Raw genomic sequence first — 23,400 nt, forward strand, 5'->3', positions numbered from 1 at the left:
CGCGATTGAGAATCACTAGTTTAAACTAATTGTTTGAAGGCGACACTAGGACACCAGGTTGGAAAAATCAGAACCTTTTTGAAATACTGCTTAATTTTTCAGCTGGTATGTTTTGAATTAATACTCATTGATTGTGTAAAAATGTGTGAATAGGCAAAAAAGAGAAAAGCGTGCTGTCGTGTTTTCAGAAGTTAAGAAATAATTCCATAATATTTGATCTTCATCTGTCAACAGGCTACACAAATGCGGAGATCAGCAAATATGTCAACGGTGATTTTAATTCAAACAACCGAAGTATATGTGACGTATACCACCACATATCATTATGACGTGACGTCAGCACTTTGACGTAATAAACGAAATATGATTTTGCAACTTATTGCCATGTTAAAAAAAATAGATGTGACACCACCTCCACCAAACCTATATGACGTCATTCTCATATGACGTCGTAAACAAAAAATGTATGCAACATATTGTGTCCTGCGAAAAAAGAAATATCGCTTGGAGTAGCGACTCAAATTGACCTGTAGTAACCCCTGTGTGTGTTACAGGTACTTGGCTAGCGGGTAGTGAAGCGTAAAGGATCCAGTTCCACCTTTGACAACTTGACCAGTGACAATGCGAGCCGAAGGTGACTGCAGGTGATCGGTTAAACCTAGTAAGAAAAAAGTTGTTAAAATACCTTGATGCTTCGAAAACGGAAAATAAACAAAAAATGCCTCTTATCTACTGTGTTTGTTTAGTGTGTGAAACATTTCATGTTGTCAGCTGGGGTTTTCCCACGCCTATGTGCGTCACTGTGTACAGTGTGTAGTGACGTCACAGTTGGTTACTATGGCTTTTGTCATAAGCAAGCGATCAACTTGCCGAACAGGGCCGCGTTGTTGAGGAATTTCATGGTGCTCTCGAAACTCATCTGTTGTAGTGGTGAGGCGCAACTTTCGATAGCGAGACGATTAAAAGGTTTGTAAGTTCCCTCAAAACACATGTAATCCGCTACAAGGCTCAAATGCCGCGGGTCGACTTCGATACCTGGAAAGTAATAAGTGTGTGAAAATTTCACCAAAAAGATGCTATTTTCCAATGAGCAAAAAACAGTAAATGTTCTATTGGGGAGCAACAAACATTGCATTCAAGTGTAATGACGTCACACATTGATGACGTAACGCTCCACTAGTCGCCACATTTACACTATTTAACACTAACACCAACATAAAAAGATTGAAAACCTCAACTTACCGTAAGCAGCAAACACTCCAGCGATTTCCTTAACTATCACCGTACGAGCCGCCTCAATACCATACATTCCAGCAACAGAATGAATACAATTGCAATAAATGCTACTTACGTCAAGAATCTGCGCATAAAAAATAACTAGTGGAACCTAATGTCAGCTGTTTGGAGATTTAAGGACAATAGAAGGATGAACTACTCAATTTATAACCAACTTCTGTAATGTTCCGGACAAAAATACTTACGTCATCATTTTCAAACATTTTAAAAAAGTTTACGCCCTCCGCCGTGAAATTGACTCTGCCCTCATCCGCTAAAATCTTGTTCCTGACCGGAACCAGGATACAACGGGAAATCCCCTTTACCTTGCGAACAGGGGTTTCTGCAGCCTGGTCACGCATCAGCGACACCAGATCGATGTGCACTGACGTCAGCGGCATGAGCAACGTCACCTGGTAATGACGTATAAACGGGAAATCAAAAAAGTAAGTATTTTATGATAGTGTGATGTATTTACAAGGAAACAAAAAAATCAGACCAAACTAAAACAACAAACAAATAAAACAAACATACAAGTTCATTTTTACCTTACACTTCCACACACTCTCTCTCTCACACACACACACACTGACACAAACAAACAACTATACTAAAACAACAAACGTTCACCAAACCCAAGAAACAAATTTCTATCAAACAGAAAAAACAAAAACAAAATCAAACTGACCAACAAACAAATTAGACACAAAAAACGAACAAATACAAGGCATACAAACAAAAAAGACAATCCTACACACGTAAAAACTCAAACAACAAACTATAGTTGTCCAAACAAACAAACTTAAAACAGACAAAAAGACTATGTTGACAAACAAAATACAAAACAAACGCAGAAAAATACAAACAACCACACACAAACCAGACAAACGAACCTTGCACCAGCTGTTGTTCCTGATGTCATATTGATAATCTTCCACATCTACTTGCCCCATTCCCATGTTCTTCACAGCTTTGATCCTTACACTCGCATTTGCTTCCTCAACTGCAGATATAGGGGCCATGTCTTCATCATCACCTGGATAAAAAAAACTTCTTATCAGCAAAAGCATCAAATCCTTATAACAATGTTTTGAAACGCACTAGAATAGGATATTTGGACAGACAATAACAGTATTACCAAGTAGGTTACGAATTGCTGATAGGAATGGTCTAAAAGGCAAATGTGTTTCCACTAAGCATTACGTTGCCAGTGTAACCTCGGATATCCTAACTTAAGACCAATCTGCATGTATTGTTCGGTAAAACAGCTAGCATCCAGCTTAGTGTTTCGAAACTTGTGGTAAATGCCCCAAAGTGGGTAATCTGACAGTTTTCCGAGGTAATCATATCATTATTTTTTGTATCTCATAAAGTCATAGTTTGCAATCTATTTTTTTTAATGGGTAGATGAGGCAAACCAGGTTCCTCTTAGGGGGAACAATCACAAAAAGTTAACAAACCACTCCTCTAACTGTCAACATTTTGATTTTAAGTAGGTTTGTATAAAAGCTATTAGGGATGTGCCAAAACTGCAAATGTTCTGTTTGGTCGAGCACCGAGCATCTCACGTTAATGCTCGGTGCTCGGCCGAGCACGCTCGGTGCATTATGACGTCACAAAAAATCCCCTTTCTAGTTCTAGCTCTACAAGATCTCTTACGTCACCAGCGGTGTGTTATATGCCCATGAAGTACGCGTTTTTCCACTATCTAATACATTTGAAAAATCATTCGTTTTTGTTCATAGATACCCTTTCGAACGCTAGTTACGTATGTTAGCAGGGCATGAATATGCAAATTTAATGCTCGGGTCAGTTTGTGCAACTGCTCGGCCGAGCACCGAGCATCAAAAACAGCGATGCTTGGTACCGAGTACTCGGGTTCTGGCTCGGCTTTGCCCATCCCTAAAAGCTATTTATAAAAGAATATTGTAATACTTTTTGCCTTGTAACGAATCATCAAACAAGAAAGCATAAGCAAGGACATATGTCCAGTCTGCGAAGGGATTCGAACTCACGACAAGAGCCTCTTTGGATCCATAAAATCGAGTTACTTAGGCTCCATGACGCAAAATAAATCAGGCGCCACCAACTAATTTTACATTAAGGACGTTCTCAGCCAAGTAGGCCATTAATGTATACCTGGTTCCTCATTCCCTTCCCCGCTATTTTGCAAACCGGGGAGACTGTTTTCTTCAATGTCCATCGTCTCGTCCATACCATTTGTTTCAGGTTCCTCTGATACATCTGTGAACAATTGGTGAAGGCTAATTTGACTGCATGTGTATGAATTTGTATTAAGTACTGCTAATTTAATTGCATAAGTCGTGAGGAAAATTGCGCAAGGCACAAATAAACATGGTATACCCAGCCTCTTCTTGCAAGAGCTATGCGCGTAACTGTTCAGCAATTTAGAAAACTGACACAATTCACTAACTGATTTCAATCTGTTTCGCCAATGGATCACAAAAAATTCACTGTCTGTTGTGCAAATAAAATCATTTATTGCCGTAAGCAAGATTATTTTCTTACCCAACAAAAAGGTACAAGGATTCAATATGCAATTACACGGAATATGCGACTACTCGGAATAAAAATAGAAAATAAGTGGTTTCTCAGATAACAGTAACAAATCCGTACTAATTGTACTATCAGAAAAACATCTGCCGAATGCAATTTGCGTTTTACTTACTATCTTGGTCTTCATAATCAACGTCATCCGACTTTGTGACTTCATCCCCATCTGCGTCATCGTTAACAGGAACATCTTCCTAAAGTAAACGACAATAAATATTAAAAATAATGCATTTTAGTCATCACATAATTTGAACTTTTGTGAATTATGTCATGACGTTCAGCAGATTTGGGGTGAGTACCAACCAATTTAGTCACACTATTTGCAATAATTCTAAACACAGATTCAACACAATTAACAGTATTTTGAAACTGTAGCAATAGTAACAGAGTTACACTGATGGAAATTACCTGATCTTCGGAACCTTCTTCTGTTCCAGTCCTGTTTACACTTTTCCGCTGCTCCACAAACATGACGTCATCAGCTTGTGCCAGCCGCTTGTTGAGGGCGAAGAAAAAGGCGCGAAAAAATCTAAAAATCCACACAACTTCAGTTACGTTGAAAACCTCTAAGAACACGCAAAAAAACGCTTTTGCTTTTTTTGTTTAACTTGTGTTTTCGTTAAAATTCAGTGACATCACCGAAAATGATGTATGATGGGCAAAAAAATCGCAAAACGCCTTTCGTCAGAATTTGAAGATTGAAAAATTAATCGCCCACAATGACGTCACAAAAGATGACGCATAAACAAATTTCGATAGCTTTTTAAAACTCTCACTTCTTTTCGATGTGCCGTAGTACGTGATCACGTGACAGTGCGTGTTCCTTAGCGAGCTGTGTTTCTGGTAGAAGTTCCATTTCGATGACGAAACGCCGGTTGCGTCTTGTTTCTTCCACAACCAGAGTTTCGGCCAGGTTGGCTTTGTGCAGAACCTGATAAAAACGAGTCGGTTTAAAGGAAAATGGTACTAAAATTTATGGTTTCCACCCGTGAAGTGGGTTAGGTTTTGTGTTATTGGTTTTAGAGTTAGACTCCAGCATGATGTTGTTATAACTTCGTTGTTATTGTTCTTTTTAATACATGCTTTTAAAGAAACTGACGATGCCAAATATATATTCTTAAGTTTTTATTTGAGCGTTAACTTGATTGTTTTTGTTTCTTTGGCTGCATATTTTTATTTGCATTTTTTAACAAAGGATAGATCAGAACGATTTGAACTTTTTTGTTTTATTTTAGTGATACATATTTTATGCAATTCAGATTAACTAAAAAAATAATAAGAATCAGGTAATGGTCACACCTGACTGAGCATGACTCTGGTCAATCTCTTGCACAATTTTCTGGCTCGTTTTTCGCGACCTTCGTAAACCGGAACGGTCATCTGTGGAGTCTTGATTTGTTTGCTTGCCACCAACAGAATCTCACGCAATCTGAAAAAAACACACAAAAAGTTGCCAGTTTAATATTTTGATCTAATTCCACACACAAAAACTTAGTACCTTGTGTTACCAATGTAAGTTGCTTTAATTGTTCTAAAAATTTCTTAGTCTTGTGATTAGATAGAGCCTAAAAGCGTTATGCCAGAGGTATGCAACCTAGTAGGGATGGGCCAAGCCGAGCCAGAACCCGAGTACTCGGTACCGAGCATCGCTGTTTTTGATGCTCGGTGCTCGGCCGAGCAGTTTGCACAAACTGATCCGAGCGTTAAATTTGCATATTCATACCCTGCTGACATACGTAAATAGTGTTCTAAAGGCATGTCTATGAACAAAAAAGGGATAATTTTTCAAATGTACTAGATGGTAAAAAACGCGTTCTTTATGGGCATGTACAGCTTAATAAAACACCGCCGGTGACGTAAGAGACCTAGTAGAGCTAAAACGTAGAAAGGGATTTTTGTGATGTCATAATGTACCGAGCATTAAAGTGAGATGCTCGGTGCTCGACCAAACAAAACATTTGCAGTTTTGGCACCTCCCTACAACCAGTGTAAGTTGTTAGAATGGTGCCCTAACAAAAATTTGGGTTTTTTATTCTTGGTCTGGGCCTAGCCTAAACGTGTTATTCTCACAAAAAGTTGAATAGATGTAAGTCGGACCAGGCTCGGGTTTAAACTTGAATACATCGAGCTTGATTCACACCCAGGCACACTTGTGTCATAATTTCACCAACTTTTGGTCTTGTGTTTTGAAAAATCATGTTCGGCAAGAGTTTGGGCTTGAACTTTCGCGTCTGGGCCCCGCTTACAACTCTGGGCCATTACCGACCAGTCTGTCACTGTGCCTAAATTTAAATCATTTCTTTTTTGAACTTAGCTCAGTATAGTTTCGTTCAGGGCTCCCCAACCTTTTTCTCAATGCCCATTTTAACGCAATTAAAAATGTGTTGTAGTATGAATGCATTCGTACGGTCGCTTAATTTCACAAAACAGTTAAAAGATCTGGTATAGTTCAACGCATCAGCATCCACTTGGTTGGTCGACACCGAAAGTTTTAAGTTTCCCAGTAACAAAAACGTATTTTTGTTTCTCTTTCCCTGCTTGGTACCTTGGAATTCCTAATGTGACGTTCATTTCACCGCGACCAGCGAAGTGAAACGTGTTCAAGGTCATTTGAGTTGAAGGTTCACCGATACTTTGTGCTGCAAGCAAACCCGCTCCCTCTCCTGGGTGGCAAAGCGATCGCTGATACCTGATCTTCAACAGTGATTCCAATCTGTAAAATATTGACTTTAAAATATATATTTTCAGTGTTTCCCAAAATAATTTTAATGATCAAACACTTCGTGTGTAATTTGAAAGACAGCTTCTATAAGTTAGTTTAATGTACTTTAAACTTTTTGTTAAACTAACGATCCTCAATTTGTTTGTTTCTTTACTGCTTGAATTATTACATCTCCGAGAAAACAAACAAACAATAATTTGAAAACACCACAGTTTAAAAACAAATTTTCAATTTCAATATGTTTATCGCTAAAACCTACCAGCAATAGAGTAGGTAGTTTGTGTATGAACAAAATCAGGTTTTCTGACAGTAAATATACATTTTTCAAAACGTTGCTAAGACTTGTGGCAAAGGCTTGTTAGAAAATGCATAAAGGTCGTTAGGAAACCCACTTCCATAGTGCAAAGTCGAAGATGTTACATGATTAGTGGAACGAAAATGTACCTCTCCAGTGAAGGTAGCTTGGTTTTCCTCTGCTCCGTTTTCGGCAAACCAAGTGGATTTCGATTCAAATATTCCCGGGTTTCGTCGAAAAATCGTTCGGAGATTGAACCTAAGTATCTGTCGGGTTGATAAGCAGAAGCTACGGGATCAGGGAGTCGAGAACTTGATTTCTTGATAAACTTCTGCCGTTCCTCTGCTGGCAATTCGCGCCACATATCGCAAAGCTTCAAAAAGGAGGACAAGTCGATGATTTGTTTAGTCATTATAACCTACCTAAAATAATTACAATAGTTTACAACTATGAAGTTCTCAGACCAAATAGTTGCTCGCGCTGCCATGACGTCAAAAGTTTATGATCTAACAACGGATTAGTCGCCATTATTAGCGTTTATCAAAAGTAAAAGCGTTAGTATCAAGGTTTAAATGTCCTTTAAAGGCATGAGTTTAAATAATGTCGTCTACCCAAACTTAACAAAAACGAATGTAGTGTAAACCAAGAGTTGTAGGGTCGGGCTATTAGGATAATTTTCGACAAGACTTGCACATCTACATGAATATATCTACCATCTGTGTAAATTTCACCCAAATCCATCAAACATTTGATAGAAAAACGTGTCGGACAAACTTTGGGGAGAAGAAAGAAAAAACAAAAAACAATTTGAGTAAAATCAATATGTGTCCCCTTTAGGACAATTTTCGACAAGACTTAAGTTTTAATATAGTACTTGATTCCAGCTTCAAGCCTGGCCTCAGGTCTCATTGCCGCAATTTCAGCAATTTTAGGCTTATTTGAAATTCGTTTTTAAATTATGCTGGGCTGAGTTTAGGGCTTGTGTCTTCGGTTTGGTTCGGATTTTAAGTTTGAAAAAAACCTGATTCAGGCCTGACTTAACCCCTGGCCTCATCTGCGTCGCAATTTCAAAACTTTCAAACCCGATTTGATTTTTAAAAAATGGGTTCTAGCCCAGTGACAACTCTATAATACAGATTTTGCATTTCACGAAAGTTGTTATTCGAATTTAGACCAAAAAATACACTTCTAAATTGTAAAGAGAAGCAAAAATATTTAACACATGAGGAAAGTAACAAACAAAAAAACTTACAGTTATTTTTGAGGTTTTATCGTCAGGTATATCACATTGTTTGATAAAGCTTAAAAATCCAGAACTTCTTGGAATTACACCGCCACATTTCCGTAATTTCTTGTTTCTCTTTTTGCGAGCTTTCAAAAACTTTTTAAACTTTCTAGCGGCAGTCGTTGTATCGGTAGCAGCCGATATTGTTTCTAATGAGGGAAGTTGGCGTTCTATTGCCTGAAAATAAATTTACCACAAATTTTAATGATTTAAGTTCTTAAAAAACAAACAAAAAAAAGTGACTTTTTAAGAATTTAAGATACATATATATATATATATATATATGCAAGTGATGTGGCCCTACATATATATATTTTGCCATTATAGCATCATCAGTATCTTATAATTACGAATTTAAAAATAAGTTAAAAAAAAAATAATTTTCCAAGAAGCATCTGAACAATAAAATTAAATGGTGACAATTTATGAAATTATATTTAAAAATAATTTGCCACAATTTGAAGAAATAAATATTCAACTCATAACAAATTCATTTTTTGTACGTTTCAGAATTGTCCCACTAATCTCTTTAAGGTTACCAGAAACCACTGCGAATTTTGAATATTTTTACGCATGGTATATATTAGGTCTCAGTTTTAGCGCAAATTTCTAGTCTGCATTTGGTGCTGACTTAAAAAAGTCAAATTTGGATATTAATGAACAGGAGCAAAATTTCTGAACCAAAATTTTTGGAAACACTTGCCTCGAGGTTCTTGACAACGAAATCGCATTGCTTCTGTTGCAAATAGGAAGACTTGGCGACGTCAATTCCATCTTCGCCATATAAGAACTGAATTACACTCCCATCACTATCCCGAATCGTCATATCATAAGATAACACTAAGCCTTCCAAGTGTTTGATGAGACATCTGAAAAAGTAGAATAGTTTTATGTCTATTTTAGCACACACTTACAATAAACTTTGGAACACTATACACGGATCTGTTAGTAAGTTTAATGAGGAATATAACGGCCCAAATAGACGTAAAAATTGACATGCTTTATTTTTTGAACTTTTAGCGCACTTTTTATCAATATATTATGTGACTCAAGTGGATATAAACGTGTGTAACTGATGTAGCCTTAATTCACTGATGATGGCATGAGCATTTGCCGTAACGTTTGAATAATAAAATATGTCGCCTTTTACGTCTATTGTTACATTTTTTTTGTTTTTTTGGAGGCTACCAACCCAATAAAGGTGAAATACATAACCTACACACAAAACTTTGTTAATAAACTCACCTTTGTAGATATCCAGATCTGCTGGTTTTTACAGCCGTATCAACTAAACCTTCACGACCGGCCATGCAATGGAAGAAATATTCTTGAGGGCGAATCCCAGTCAAAAACCTAAACACAGCATCTTGTTGCATACAAATACATATTGATCTTTTATTACAACAATTTAGTTGTATAATATATAAGGTGTCATATCACGGTGCTACGAGGCGTATTTGCTGGTTTGCGAGCAATACTAAGGTATTTATACTAGTCGCATTCAGTGTTATTTACCCTGATGAAGACGACCTGTATGTCGAAACGTCGGAATAAAATCACATTTGCCAGAAGAGCTCTTTAAACTTGATACTATGCCTGGCAGCAATAGCTTATATACTAAGGTATTTACCTTTGCGAAATAAAGCCACCGGCTCGAAGAGTGGTGTCGTATGGCTTAAAGCTGGGTAACGACCGCCCGGAGGGCATCAAGGGGGGTCTGCGCCCCTCCAACTCGATCTGTCCCAATAGACATGAGATTTGCATGCAGTTTACAGCACCTCCCTTTGCGCCAGCTGTATCAAGCAAAAAATGAATTTGAAAAAGATGTAATCAATAGAAAAGGCCCCTAATTTCGGTAAAATCCTGCTTGGTTTAGTTCAGTGCAAAAATATAACTTTTAGATCTAGAAAGGAGTTTTGAAATTCGGGGCTTAAACATACGGTCCTTGGTTCCGCCGGTCGAATTGAAAAATAAGCAAATTTAACTGACTATATGTCGAGAAAAATTAAACCTTTTTTATTATTCCTCAATTGCAGTTTTCAGCATTCGAAGAAAATCACTTACATGTTACCATCAACTGAAGGTTGTTTTTCGGGAAAGTTTTTAGCAAACCGTTGCCAGTGCACCACGAAGCGATTCTGTCGTTCACCGCGTTGCTCACACTTTTCATGGCGTGATCGACAGCTGCCAGTTTATCTTCACCCTTCTTGGTGGGGTTTTTGGCGGTCACGTGAGCGTCCCACAATGCATCTGTGACCTCTGCAAAAAAGTATCTCAAAACTAAGTACCGAGCATTACCATGAAATGAGCTAAAACTGTTTGTTTGAGCAAATTATTTGATGTTAATGATTTGTCATATCTTTAAAGGCATGGTGGCGTCATAAATGTATGACGTATGCATAGATAACTTGCTGAACTTTCAAAATTAAATAGACTCTGTAGTCTTTTACGTTGGCGCTTATGCAAGATAGAAACTATCCAGTACCTAAGATATCTTTGGATGGATTACTTAACAACCAAAACTAACTATGTCCAACTTGTGTGTGGTACAGAGTTGTAAGTCGGGCCGGGTTCGGGCTTAGGTTTCTTTAAAAAACGGGCCTGACTTTACACTCCGTGTAAGTATTTTTTCAATAAATTTAACTTGCCGAGTAGCCAGTTGCTGGACCTGACCTAATGTCAAACAGCCCTAAAACGCCTTGACCAATTGTCTATTCTTTTCTGAGGCTTCAATGTATAGGCCTGTCAATCAAACTTTCGGACCTAAATGGTCTTCTCAAAAACGATCCGGGTTCAGGATAGGGTTTCTGGCATGTACTCTCGGGTTCGGGCTCCAATTTCAGGCCCATTTACAACACTGGTGTGGTAACAAAATATTTGTTGGCCGTTTATTATTATACATAATGTTTACAAATTTACAATCCGCTTTGGTTTCAATTTAGTTGTAGCTTTAGATGTACCTTCTTCGCTTCGTTTGTTTTTGACGTTTAGCGTTTTTGCGACTGCTTTTAATCCGTCATTCTTTGTCCGTTCTATGACGTCACGACGCTCTTTGTCGGCGGACGGAATCACTAAAATATCTTCAACCCCTGAATGAAAATTTATTAAAATATCAAGCCATTTATTCTTGTGAATTTATTCGCCTAAGCGGTATTATCGGTATCCTAAGGCTAGCACAAGAGTATCAATAGGTGAACACTCATAAAACAATGGTAAAATTCATAAAATTAATGTTAAAAAACGAACGTTCAAAGGTGCTGCAACTGAACTCAACATCAAGTAAACTACACTAAGTAAAAACTTTGTGTAAAACACCAGTTAAAATCAGTACAGGTGAATGTTTAATGAAATCACTTATGAAGACATGAGCATTTGCCGAAACGTTTGAAAAATAAAGCATGTCGCTTTTTACGGCTATTTGGGCCGTTATTTTCATCATTTAAACTTATGAACAGATCATATGTAGTGTTGCAAAGGTGGACGTTGGTGTAGGAGAAAAAAGTCAAGGCCAGCAAAGATTTTTTGTCTGATAAAACCCACGGCAAGTGCGAAACCAAAACTAAAAACCTTGGAAGAGACCAAGCAACGAAAAACAACGAGTTGGTCAAAAAAGAGAAGGGTTAGATATTATTTTACCCTTGTAAGGACATTTTTCGGATATTAATGTTGGCACCCATTATGCAGAATGAGGCATTAGCTAAATGCTGTTTAATTTTTGTGCAAAATGGTTTATACACATGTTGCTTACACAAAACTATAAACAACCATATAAATAAATAAAATAGTGTGCAACGCAGTATCGCACCAACCTTCAAAAGGGGTAGTGACTTCAGTGTTATATACTATAGAAACAGTAAAAGCGGAAAGAAAATGTGTCCTCATAACATCAAAATCACACTTACCAAGAGTGAAGCCCTTGTATTGTTGAAGGAATGCAGTGAAAAGTCTTGAAAGGCATGTGAGCAAACTGCCACTAGTTTTGCCGCCATACAACTCGTAAACTGCATGGACGAGGCCATATTCTGTTGCACCATAATGCGCTTTGTCCAATACACCACACAACAGCTCTGCACCCATAATCACCACCTGTCAAAGTTTAAGATGTTGTTTTATGATAAAGCATTTGTTGTTCATTGGATAAACCATTACCCATATTGTTGAACGAAAAAAAACATTAAAAAACTAAAAGATTGTAGTAAACAGCTAACGTACTAAAAAGGGAAATGTATAAAAAAATTAACTAGTTATACAGTCAATGTACTTTGTGCAAATCTGTTGTTTTGCTTGCTTATAGTTGCCATTACTAGGGATGGGCCGAGCCGAGCCAGAACCCGAGTACTCGGTACCGAGCATCGCTGTTTTTAATGCTCGGTGCTCGGCCGAGCAGTTGCACAAACTGACCCGAGCATTAAATTTGCATATTCATGCCCTGTTAACATACGTAACTAGCGTTCTAAAGGGTGTCTATGAACAAAAACGAATGGTTTTTCAAATGTATTAGATGGTGGAAAAACGCGTACTTTATGGGCATGTACAGCTTAATAAAACACCGCCGGTGATTTTTGTGACGTCATAATGCACCGAGCGTGCTCGGCCGAGCACCGAGCATTAAAGTGAGATGCTCGGTGCTCGTCCAAACAGAACATTTGCCGTTTTGGCACATCCATTACTGTATATAAACTGAACTTAAAAATATGACAATAAATGAAATTTGGTACTTTTTTGATGCAAAAAACCGTTGAACTTTACAGACACAATTGGAAAACATTTATTTACCTGTGATTCACTCATTGCTTCCCCGCCATTAGTTCCAATTGCTGGTGGTCGTTCGTCCCATTTTTTCCAGTCTTTCGATGAAATCTTGGACTTACCTTGGAAGTTAATGAAGGGAAGACCCTCGGGAATTATGTTCATCAATACTGAGCTGATTAACTGAAAATTTAAACAGAGTAAAATGACAAAATATTTGCCTTATTTGGGTTAGCTTAGTACTACTTGGATTATAGGGTCAAACTGATAACACATGAACATCAACGTAGCTAACAGTTATATAGTTTCTAACAAATCTATGGTAATGATTGCATATCAAAACTATGTGGTTTACAAAAAAAAATCAAATCAATGCCAACTCAATAGAGTTGAACTGCAGTTGCACAAAGCACCACATTTGCATATTCATGCCCTGGTAACATACGAAACTAGTCTTCAAATCGGTATGCGAGAACAAAAATGACTGTTTATTTAAGTTAGATTGTGAAAAATGCCCACTCCTGGACCACTAGTACAGCTTAATGCACCACTGGTGACGTAAGGGCCCTTCGAAAGCTATAAAACTAGTGTGGAATGGGAAATGTTTGTATAGTCACAATGCACCAAGCGTGATCAGCCGAGCATTAACATGAGATGCTTGGTGAACGAAAAATTTGCAGTTTTGGCCCATCTCTAGCACTCAATACCAACAGCATTCATTTTAATGTTTCATTTATTGCATCACACAACAAGGAAGTAGTTTCAATTCTCTGTTACCACTAATTTCATTTTTAAAAGGTTTTACAATTTATTTTTCTGTTGTTGAGGTATTTGGAAGTCATACAGTTAATTACCTGTTTTCCAGACCACATAACTTGCGGTTTCAGTATTGAAGGCTTCATGTACTTGATTTTGTAAGGCAAATGTAAGAGTGAATTGTATAGAAGCTGCTGGTAAGCTTCTCGTGTGAAAAACCTGTTAATATATAAGTTTATTATTAAGCCAACCATACCAAATTCAAAGTGGTAAAATCACATCAACATCATTGAATGTTTTTTTGTGGTGTGTTTCAAATATTCTACTAGTTCAAGGATCTCTAACAAAGGGTTTGCAAATTCATTTTTCGGGGACTGTGCTTTTTAGGACTTCTCAAATTTTAAAACAAACGTTAACATCTTGGCAACAACAAAAATCAAACATTAACCCACAACCTCATATCACTACAGTAACAGTTGTTGTAAAAATAAATACTAACTAGAAGGGTGGCTTTCTGATATTCTTCCATTTTATATATTCTATATGATATTTACCAATTTACTATACACATCATTTGATCTACAGATATGATTGTTTTTGCAAGCAAAAACAAATGGGTCCCCACACACGCGTTGTGCGGATTTAACGTCCTGGTTATTTTTAGATTCTTAAGAAAAAAACTTAACCAACTTTAGCATTAACCCACTTTTACAAGTTTTGTCCATATTCTTTTTGCATCATTATTGTTATATAATTACAAAAATACAGTAAATAAGAATGGGAAAAATACTTTTAATTTAATCTCATACTTTGACCTTGATATTGTCGTTCAAGGTCAGTTTTTAAACACAATTTTCCACAACTGAAAATGTGCTTGATACTTAATAAAACGACATAGCATAGCTGCGCAAAAACAGCTGATTTCTAATCACTGACACGGCTGTCTCGTAAAACATCCGCCGGACGTCAAGCTGAGCACTCCCGCTGCATTCACCCGCCTTACTCGTAAACAAGTGAATTACCTTCAGAGTTGAGACTTCTATCTGACTGACAGTGTACACATATTATGGGCTGTAAAAGTAACTATTTGGCAGATTAAGGCAAAATTTTAAATACTGAACGAATAACCTACTGCAAACAATTGTTTAACATTTCAGCACATTAGGGCTTGTATTTTTGGCCTAAAACATTATTTTGGGGTTTAAGGGGTAAAATAAGTGAATCCAAAAAAAAGTTACAAAATTCTTTAGAATAGCTTACATTGCACCAAACAACAAAGCAGGAAACTCTCAGATTACGTACTTTAGTCAGTACAGCAGTTTTATTTATTTTTCGTTTTGGGGGCCTGTGGGTGAACCGCTCGGTCGTTTGGGGTCAAACTTCAGGAGGATCAAATTTGGATTCATAACTAACATCTGTCCAAATTTAAATAAATTTGAAGCACTCTTTCTTGACCAAACACATTTAACAAACCAGCATTAGACAGAAATGAATATTTGGGGGTTTAAGGGGTGAAAATGGGTGAATCGAAAAAAGATACAAAATTTATTTGACACACTTTATATTGCACCAAACAACAAAGCATATGGCTTAGAGACGCTGTACTTTAGTCAGTACAGCCGTTTTTAAAAAAATACGTTTTGGAGGCCTGTGGGTGAACCGCTGGGTCATTCGGGGTCAAACTTCAGGAGGATCAAATTTGGATTAATAACTAACATTTGTCCAAATTTGAATAAATTTAAAGCACTCTTTCTTGACCAAACGCGTATAACAAACCAGCGTTAGACAGAAAAAAGAAAAAAAAAATACGGACAAAAACAATATGTGTCCCCTTCATAGAAGGGGACCCATAAAAAGCACAATTTCATTGTGATGATTCTCATAGTGTAAACTATAGGGTTTGTTTAGTTTCTTTGTGCAAAACTCTTGTTTTTCATTCCCACCTTCCCCTCATGCACAAGCTCACTCCTGCCACCATGTGGTCCTGAATCAGACAACTCAGTGGTTTTCCATCTTTGCCGCTCAGATATTGTTGGTCTGTGATCATCAGTTGGTAAGCTTCTGATCTTCCAGGCTGGGTTTGGGGAAAATGAGCATTCATCTCATCCCCTGAACAGTACATACGCTCTATTTAGCTAACACAGTATGGACCGAGGCAAGCCAGAACCCGTACTTGGTACCGAGCATCTTTATTTTTGATGCTCAGCACTAGACCGAGCAGTTGAACAAACTGATTGAGCAATAAATTTGCACGTTCATGCCCTGCTTACACACTAAACTAGTGTTCGGAAGGGTAACAAAAATGAATGTTTTTTCTATGCGCTATATGGTGGAAGATAGGGATGGGCCGAGCCGAGCCGAGCCGAGCCAGAACCCGAGTACTCGGTACCGAGCATCGCTGTTTTTAATGCTCGGTGCTCGGCCGAGCAGTTGCACAAACTGACCCGAGCGTTAAATTTGCATATTCACGCCCTGCTAACATATGTAACTAGTGTTATAAACGGTGTCTATGAAAAAAACGAAAGATTTTTCAAATGCACTAGATGGTGGGAAAACGCGTATTTTATGGGCATGTACAGGTTAATAAAACACCGCCGGTGACGTAAGAGACCTTGTAGAGCTAAAACGTAGAAAGGGGATTTTTTTGTGACGTCATAATGCACCGAGCGTGCTCGGCCGAGTACCGAGCATTAAAGTGAGATGCTCGGTGCTCGACCAAACAGAACATTTGCAGTTTTGGCACATCCCTAGTGGAAGACATATACTTCTGGGGCCTGTACAGCTTAGTACACTGCTGGTGACTAAAGGGACCTTGGAAAGTAACTAGCATGGAATGGGGAATGTTTGTGACATCACAATGCACCAAGTGTGTTGGGCTGAGCATCAAGCATTACCATAAGATGCTTGGTGCTTAATCAAACAGAACATTTGCAGTTTTGGCCCATCCCTATTGTTTACTGCAAATCCACGGCACAGTATACACAGAATAACAAAAGTTCACTCTAAATTGCAGTATATATTTACCATCAAAATCAGCATTGTATGATTTGCAGTTTGCGTAATGAAGTCTGAGTGTTTTTTCACCAGGCAGCACTCGTACTTTGTGAGCCATCATCGAACCCTTGTGCAAAGTTGGCTGACGATTGACCAACATAACATCCCCAGTCTGTAAACACAAAATATCTTCAAAAGAGTTTTCTTTATTTTTGGACATGCTTGGTACATCAAAACACATAACAAAAATGTGTTGCGGATTTTCTAACGCTAAAGGTCTTGGTCACCTTGTTAGCGGTAAGAACATATTTTCATTCATTGGTGTACTTTTTTTCATTCACTGCGAATTGTTTACCTGAATATGCCTCATAACCACTTTAGACTTCTCAAATGGGTCGTCCACATTCACTTTATCTGTAGCTAGGAGTTTCCTTGCAATCGCTTCACGCTGTGATGGATTTGTGGCACTCAGCATCATTGTACGCTCGCCACAAACTACATGAGTTGCACCAGGGTGAACCTGAATAAAAATTCGGAAATGTTCTACAATATAATAGCATGTAAAGAATTTCATTTAAACTATATGTTACTCTTTCTATATCTGCAGTGGTTTATAATAAGAAATACACAACTGATTTGAGTGTGGTGAAATTGTCAGCTAAGATATGATAGAGCAGTGGTTCTCAAACTTTTTTTGTTGCGACGCCTCTGGAAAAGTTTTCAGGACATGTGCAAAACATGTGCGCACCAGCAAATAAAAGTTAATAAGGAAACTTATTATTAAAGTTGTGTTTATTGATACAACAACAAAAAGCCACGAAACGGAACTATTCTGCGATGCTCTTGGAAAATTGAAATGGTGCACCAGGGCGTCGCGATGCACAGTTTGAGAACTACTATGATAGAGCAATAAAATATTGGAATTTTAATGTTTGCAGTCATTTTTTACCTTTGGTCCATTGATAACTGCCTTTCTAAGCATTTGAACATTCCATGGGGTTACTGGAGTTGGGTAAGTAAGACGGGTGGCAAATGTTAGTGGGAGACCGATCTCGTTTGTGGCAATATATGGGTCAGGTGATATCACAGAACGTGCAGCATAGTTGACTCTTTTTCCCATCATGTGCTTTCGAAATAAACCTAAAATTATGAAAAAACATACAGTACACAACTTACAGGAAAAAGAGTTCCAAGGCACACAACCATTATATTTGGCGTCTTTTTAACATGACTTTTTGACAAAAATATTATAGTATGCTGGGCCCATTTAAGGTTTACACCAAATCAGCTGCCCACCAAGCATTCCCATATGGCAAGGTGAAGGCATGAAAAATCTGCAATGAGATTCGAACTGGTCTGCATCAACCAATCCCAGTTATTAATCTATGCTCATCATAATTGACAAAAACACAGCATAAAACCAAGCAGTAAGTACAACAATAAAGAAAGAGCAAATGACACTTTTATTTGAAAATGACAGGTGTAAACAACAAAAATATTTAAGAACTTTTTGACATGTAATACTTCCGCAGAATCTCTTAACCTAAACATCAATTTACAACATTTAAAAAACAACCAATCAACATACCATCCTTCTTTTCTAACAGCTGTTTGATTCCTGGTGTTTTACCAGCATTAGCAGGGGTCAGACGATCAAGGTCAGAGTCAAACAGCATGTTGACATGCTGCTGCAGGCGGTGCCATGCATTTTCCATTTTTTCACCAAGCGTTTTTCCAGGGATTGCGGACAAAAGATTTGTGCTTTTCTCAGCCAACTGTAACATAGTTTACTATGCTGGTTTGGTGTATAAAAAAGGTTAATCTGGTTTGAAGGCATATTTTTGTAGAATAAAGTGAAGTAGTTCCCAAGGACGGCCAAACTAAGAATAAAGCACCAACAATGGCACATTACATAAATATGAGTGGTGCTTACAACTCCTGAAATAATAAAGGTAGTTTTCTGCTTTTAGTAAAGAAATGTGTGAGCACCACTCATAGTAAAGAAATGTGTAAGCACCACTCATATTTGTGTAATGTGCCATTGTTGGTGCTTTATTCTTAGTTTGGCCGTCCTTGGGAACTACTTCACTTTATTCTACAAAAATATGCCTTCAAACCAGATTAACCTTTTTTACACAAAACAATTACAAAGCCGTGTGGCTGTTTTTTGCACTGTAGTATGTAAATGAATGATTTTCCAAAAGCACCTTTACCTTAATTTTATTGACACCCATTTTAGTGACATCTTCCTCTGCTTCTTCAAACGTGATATCCTTTTCTCCTCTACCAAGCTTTCGAACTAGAATCCTCAAGATTACACAATCCTTCAGCACCTGATACACACATACTGATATATTGGGTATGTTTGACTTTTAAATGTACGAAAATCTAAATAGGGTTTTACAAAAGGCAGCGGTTGGCAACCTTTGTTGTGCCTCAATCTAAAGATAAGGAAAGTCACTTTTGGCAATCCATTTCTACTATTAACTTTGATACTTTTTCTGTTTATTAAGTTGCAAATTCCAAACCAGACTTTGGTTCATGGCACTGCCTATTACCTATTTTAATACAATCTTAGTGAAACCTAGGGTAAAACACTTGGAATAATGCTAGAATATAATTGCATACATTTACATGCACATAGAGTTGTACGTGAGGTCAAGTATTATGATGCAACAAACACATTTATCTGCACAAGGAAAAAGTTAAAAAAGTGACCTTTCAAACATAGGTGAAAATTTCCCAGGAAATTTTTAAGGGGATTAAGATTCGAGACAATTTTGCTTGGCAGGCATAAGGTCACTATATCCCTGCATTACACGAAACATTAATACAATATCACAAAATAGTTTTCAACCTTGGAGTATGCTGTGCTTTGTGGACTTTCAAAACTCTTGTCATTGATCATTCCCATTGGTCGAAACCTGATAACAAGCAAAAAAATTTAAAACAAATATTTCAGAGTTGAATTGATTTTTATTACCTTGAAGGAGGGACTGGTAAAACACTGAGAAATAATACATCAACTGCTTTAGTTGGTGAAATCTTGTCTGCTTCTAAAATGTACAAAGGCAATGAATTCATTATCCTTGCTGTTGCTTTAAAAAAACAAAATGGCAGAAGCACTACTATTCAATCATTTTGTGAAGACATTTTGACATCCTATACAGGTCGCCTTTATCATGGTAAAAAACACTGAATGCACATAGTACAGTGCACAATAAAGAATGGAACGCAAGCACGTCACAACGCAACGAAAACACTGCATGATAACAAATGATTGCGTTGCAATGTGCATGCGTTTAAACAAAACACTTCATTTCAAGTAAAAAAAGTTGTAACTGACTGGTTATCAAGTTTAAAGAGCTCTTCTGGCAAATGCGATTTTATTCCGCTTATGTTATAACCAACAGTTTTAGCATTTACAATTGGCCAATTACAATGTCATTAACAAAAGGCAAGGCATTTCTGGTCAATATCTTACCATCTGGCTTTCCTTCTCCAGCTGCATCAGCCATAGCAACAAAAATCCTAGACAGTAGAGTTTTTTCATTCTCCCACAACTTCATAATGTGCTGTTTCACATCCGATGGAGTGACATAGGTTTGTGATGATTCTGCAAAGTAGAAAAACGAGTCACTAACTGAAGACGCAAAAGTGTACCACTATAAAAACTTATTTTCTATTCAACAAAACTGATTTTCAAAGAGTGCAAAATTGTCAGATAAAACAATGCAAGAAAATATACTACCGATTTTAAACACTGTATGCCAATTTACTTGTTTTGTCAAAATCTTAATGACTCTGTGTGCCAACATATTTGTGTGTAATAGTACATTATGTCAGATGATTAATCAGAAAATTAGATTGATTCCTATGTACTGGATTTTTTGAAGACCATTACAACAAAACAATATTAAAACAATCAGTGTAAAAGTTGTATACACAAGCACATTAATATTATCTTGTAAGTTGTAAATAGTTGGCATGTCATGAAAAATCACCAAGCTTGCCATGCAGGCTAGAAATTGCAGACCACTAAACTCAAGTTTAACATTGCTCACCTCTATACAGGCAGGCCCGACATTTCTAATTGGGTTGTTGGATTTTTTGTAAATTTTTATGATTAGTTTAAAAGTAACTTCAACTTAAAACCAAAACAAATGTTATAGATAAAATATTTTAAGCACAGACAATGTCCACTTTACGTAACATGCAACTTTTTCAAATTTACCATTTCCAGTTTTGTCTGGCCCCTCTAGCACAAATACACGACTACAGTGTTCAGTTCGTATTGGCATTACTCCAGCTCTGCGAAAAAGGTTCATTTGTTACATTAAAACATTCATAGAAATTAGTTGAATGTTGTTTTTGGACATACCCGCAATGAGGACACCGGTTTACATTTTTAGCTAGTAGTCGCAAAAACTCTGCAATAAGTTCCAGATGCAAAGACTCTGCATTTCTTGCTGTCACTTCCATATCTGGTTGAAGCAAATAGATAAAAAAAACCTCCAAAAGCAAGATTTTGTAACTTTAAAGCCAGGACCATTGTATATTCCAATCAGGTACTTTACCTCATACAGCAGTAACTCTTAATACCAGTATTATGAGGTACATACCAGTATATACATGATTTTATAAAAAAATTAACGTCATACTCCTATTTAAACCCACTACAACAGGGGCGGGCAACTTCTCCAGTCGGCGGGCCTGATATGGGAAAATGAAGTACTTGGCGGGCCGGATTCCTGAATCGATATATTAATCGCGTATTTATCCAGTGATTTAAAACGGATTTTTGAGCACCTAAACCAAATACATTCAAGAACATCACAAATACAATAAAGTCCAAACAATCTAACTGATATAACATAAAATTATTCACCACAGCAAATTTAATGCATACACCACAGACTTAGGTACTGCTGAAACACTAACTAGGCTACACCTGTGGAGAGAAAGAAAACCGAGAAAGCAGGCCAAACAAGGTTGGCAGTTATGTCGTAACAATGGACGTATGGTGCAATGGTTACAACGGCGGGAAAGTTTTTTGCTAGTGGGGAGCGTTACTGTCCGTTACAACTATAATTTGACGCAGTAAGCAAGTATTAGGGGATTGCGGAAGACTGTGGCCGTGGGCCACATTATCATGCAAGACCAGAAACTGACTGCGGGCCGCTCAAAATCCCGGACCGTATGTTGCCCACCCCTGCACTACAAGATACAGTTTTTGACAAACAATAGTAAGTATTAAATATACATTTGTCAATTTTTTTAAATGACTACGATAGTGATTATTACCTTGCACTCCTTGGTTGGCTTGTCGGACCTTTTCATTGTGTGCAACTAAAATCTCTCGAAGATGGTCTTGCATTTCAGTGTTAGCTATGGCATCATTCGAATCACCACTTAACCCTTTAATCTAAGCAAAGATTTATTGTTTCAGTGAAGTAAGGATTTTGAAGATGTTAAAAAACCCTTAATACCTCATTTTCAGCCTCTTTTAATGCGAAAACGGTTTGAACAAGACCATTTTTGATAGCTTCCAATTGAAATGCTAATAACAGAAGCTTTTGTCTTGGTACCAGCAGCCTTTTGCATTGCATACATGATCCACGTAGCAAATATTTTAATGTCTAAAAAACAAACAAAACTTTGCATTTTTAGGAAATAGTAGTCAAATGGACATGGTACTAACAATACAAGTTTGTAATTAAGTAATTTGCTACAATTAGATATAGATTTACAGAATCATGGTTGTCTACTATACAATGTCCTTTTACTGACATATGTATGTTGGCAAGTTTTGTGCTTAGTTAAAATAATTACTGTATACCTTAAAAAATAATGGGTGATAAACTGGAAGGGGTAAATCGATGTGACCCATGTGACCTGGGCACTGGACAGAACCCTGACCACAAGTGGCACAAACATCATCTTTCATCGCTCCAAACACTGGATCATATAACCCACCCTCCATGGGGTTAAGTGCTGCGTCAAGACTGTGTGGATTGACAACATGCTTGACACTCAAGTTTCTACAAAAAAAAAAACAATTATTGTTACGGATTATCTTTTATTTAATTCATTACACTAGACATAGGAGTGCACAAGGTCATTTGTCTTTTGTGTAACCAATTATACATACACGAGAACAGTAGCCTAGGTCCGAAGCTATTCAGTGCCATTGACTCTTGACAATTTAGCTGAAAACTGTGGCTCTATTTATCAATCAATATGTTGAGCTATCTTATATTAAATAGCATGCGGAATTTAGGGCCATAAATTCAGAGCAAATAAAAAACTTTTGGGAACCACTGCACTAGCACTACCACGACTATCTTCCCTTGGCTTCGGATATTTGGGTAAACGAAAAATAAGACCCTAAAAAAGATTGTGCTTTTACCTTATTTCGTCAGAATTAAAGCAAGTAAATCGGAGAGCAGAAATGCTTTTGTTGGTTACGCCCATGTGACGAATCATCGCTTTGTTTCAAGTCCTGCTCTTTCCAGTGATTTTATCAATTTATGAGGATTCCATACAAAAATACACCATGTAAGGTGCTATATAGTCATCAAATAACAATACAGAATAACTAAATCGCTCACAATTTGTTAGCAAATCACAAAAATGAACAGATGCTCGTTAACAAAACAGAAATACAGACCAGTGAAAAAATACACGTGCGCTTTGTTTTGTTTTTCAATCCGCTGCACTGCAGTCTGAAATTATGTATTAATCAGCACC

The 23,400-nt window shown here is 37.3% G+C and overlaps 1 protein-coding gene across 1 annotated transcript; it reads right to left on the reverse strand.

The window, feature by feature from the left end:
* Window positions 1-260: 260 nt before the first annotated feature.
* Window positions 261-23,328, reverse strand: LOC145228467 (DNA-directed RNA polymerase I subunit RPA1-like). The gene is made up of 36 exons (XM_080093521.1): window positions 23,060-23,328; window positions 22,490-22,691; window positions 22,140-22,289; window positions 21,955-22,075; window positions 21,032-21,134; window positions 20,885-20,961; window positions 20,135-20,266; window positions 19,634-19,706; window positions 19,508-19,574; window positions 18,864-18,983; window positions 18,239-18,425; window positions 17,600-17,790; window positions 17,006-17,170; window positions 16,681-16,822; window positions 15,600-15,765; window positions 13,755-13,875; window positions 12,928-13,083; window positions 12,054-12,237; window positions 11,112-11,240; window positions 10,216-10,410; window positions 9,782-9,944; window positions 9,397-9,504; window positions 8,855-9,020; window positions 8,119-8,328; window positions 7,016-7,239; window positions 6,395-6,562; window positions 5,149-5,278; window positions 4,626-4,780; window positions 4,258-4,378; window positions 3,965-4,043; window positions 3,415-3,519; window positions 2,169-2,311; window positions 1,482-1,688; window positions 1,243-1,360; window positions 871-1,035; window positions 261-658 (listed from the first exon to the last, which is right to left on the reverse strand). Exons 1-36 carry the CDS (start codon window positions 23,134-23,136, stop codon window positions 549-551), a joined length of 5,130 nt encoding a protein of 1,709 aa, XP_079949647.1. The 5' UTR covers window positions 23,137-23,328; the 3' UTR covers window positions 261-548.
* Window positions 23,329-23,400: the final 72 nt, after the last annotated feature.

This window comes from Phallusia mammillata, chromosome 5 (assembly GCF_965637545.1).
Source record: "Phallusia mammillata chromosome 5, kaPhaMamm4.hap1.1, whole genome shotgun sequence".
NCBI classification, from domain to species: Eukaryota; Metazoa; Chordata; class Ascidiacea; order Phlebobranchia; family Ascidiidae; genus Phallusia; species Phallusia mammillata.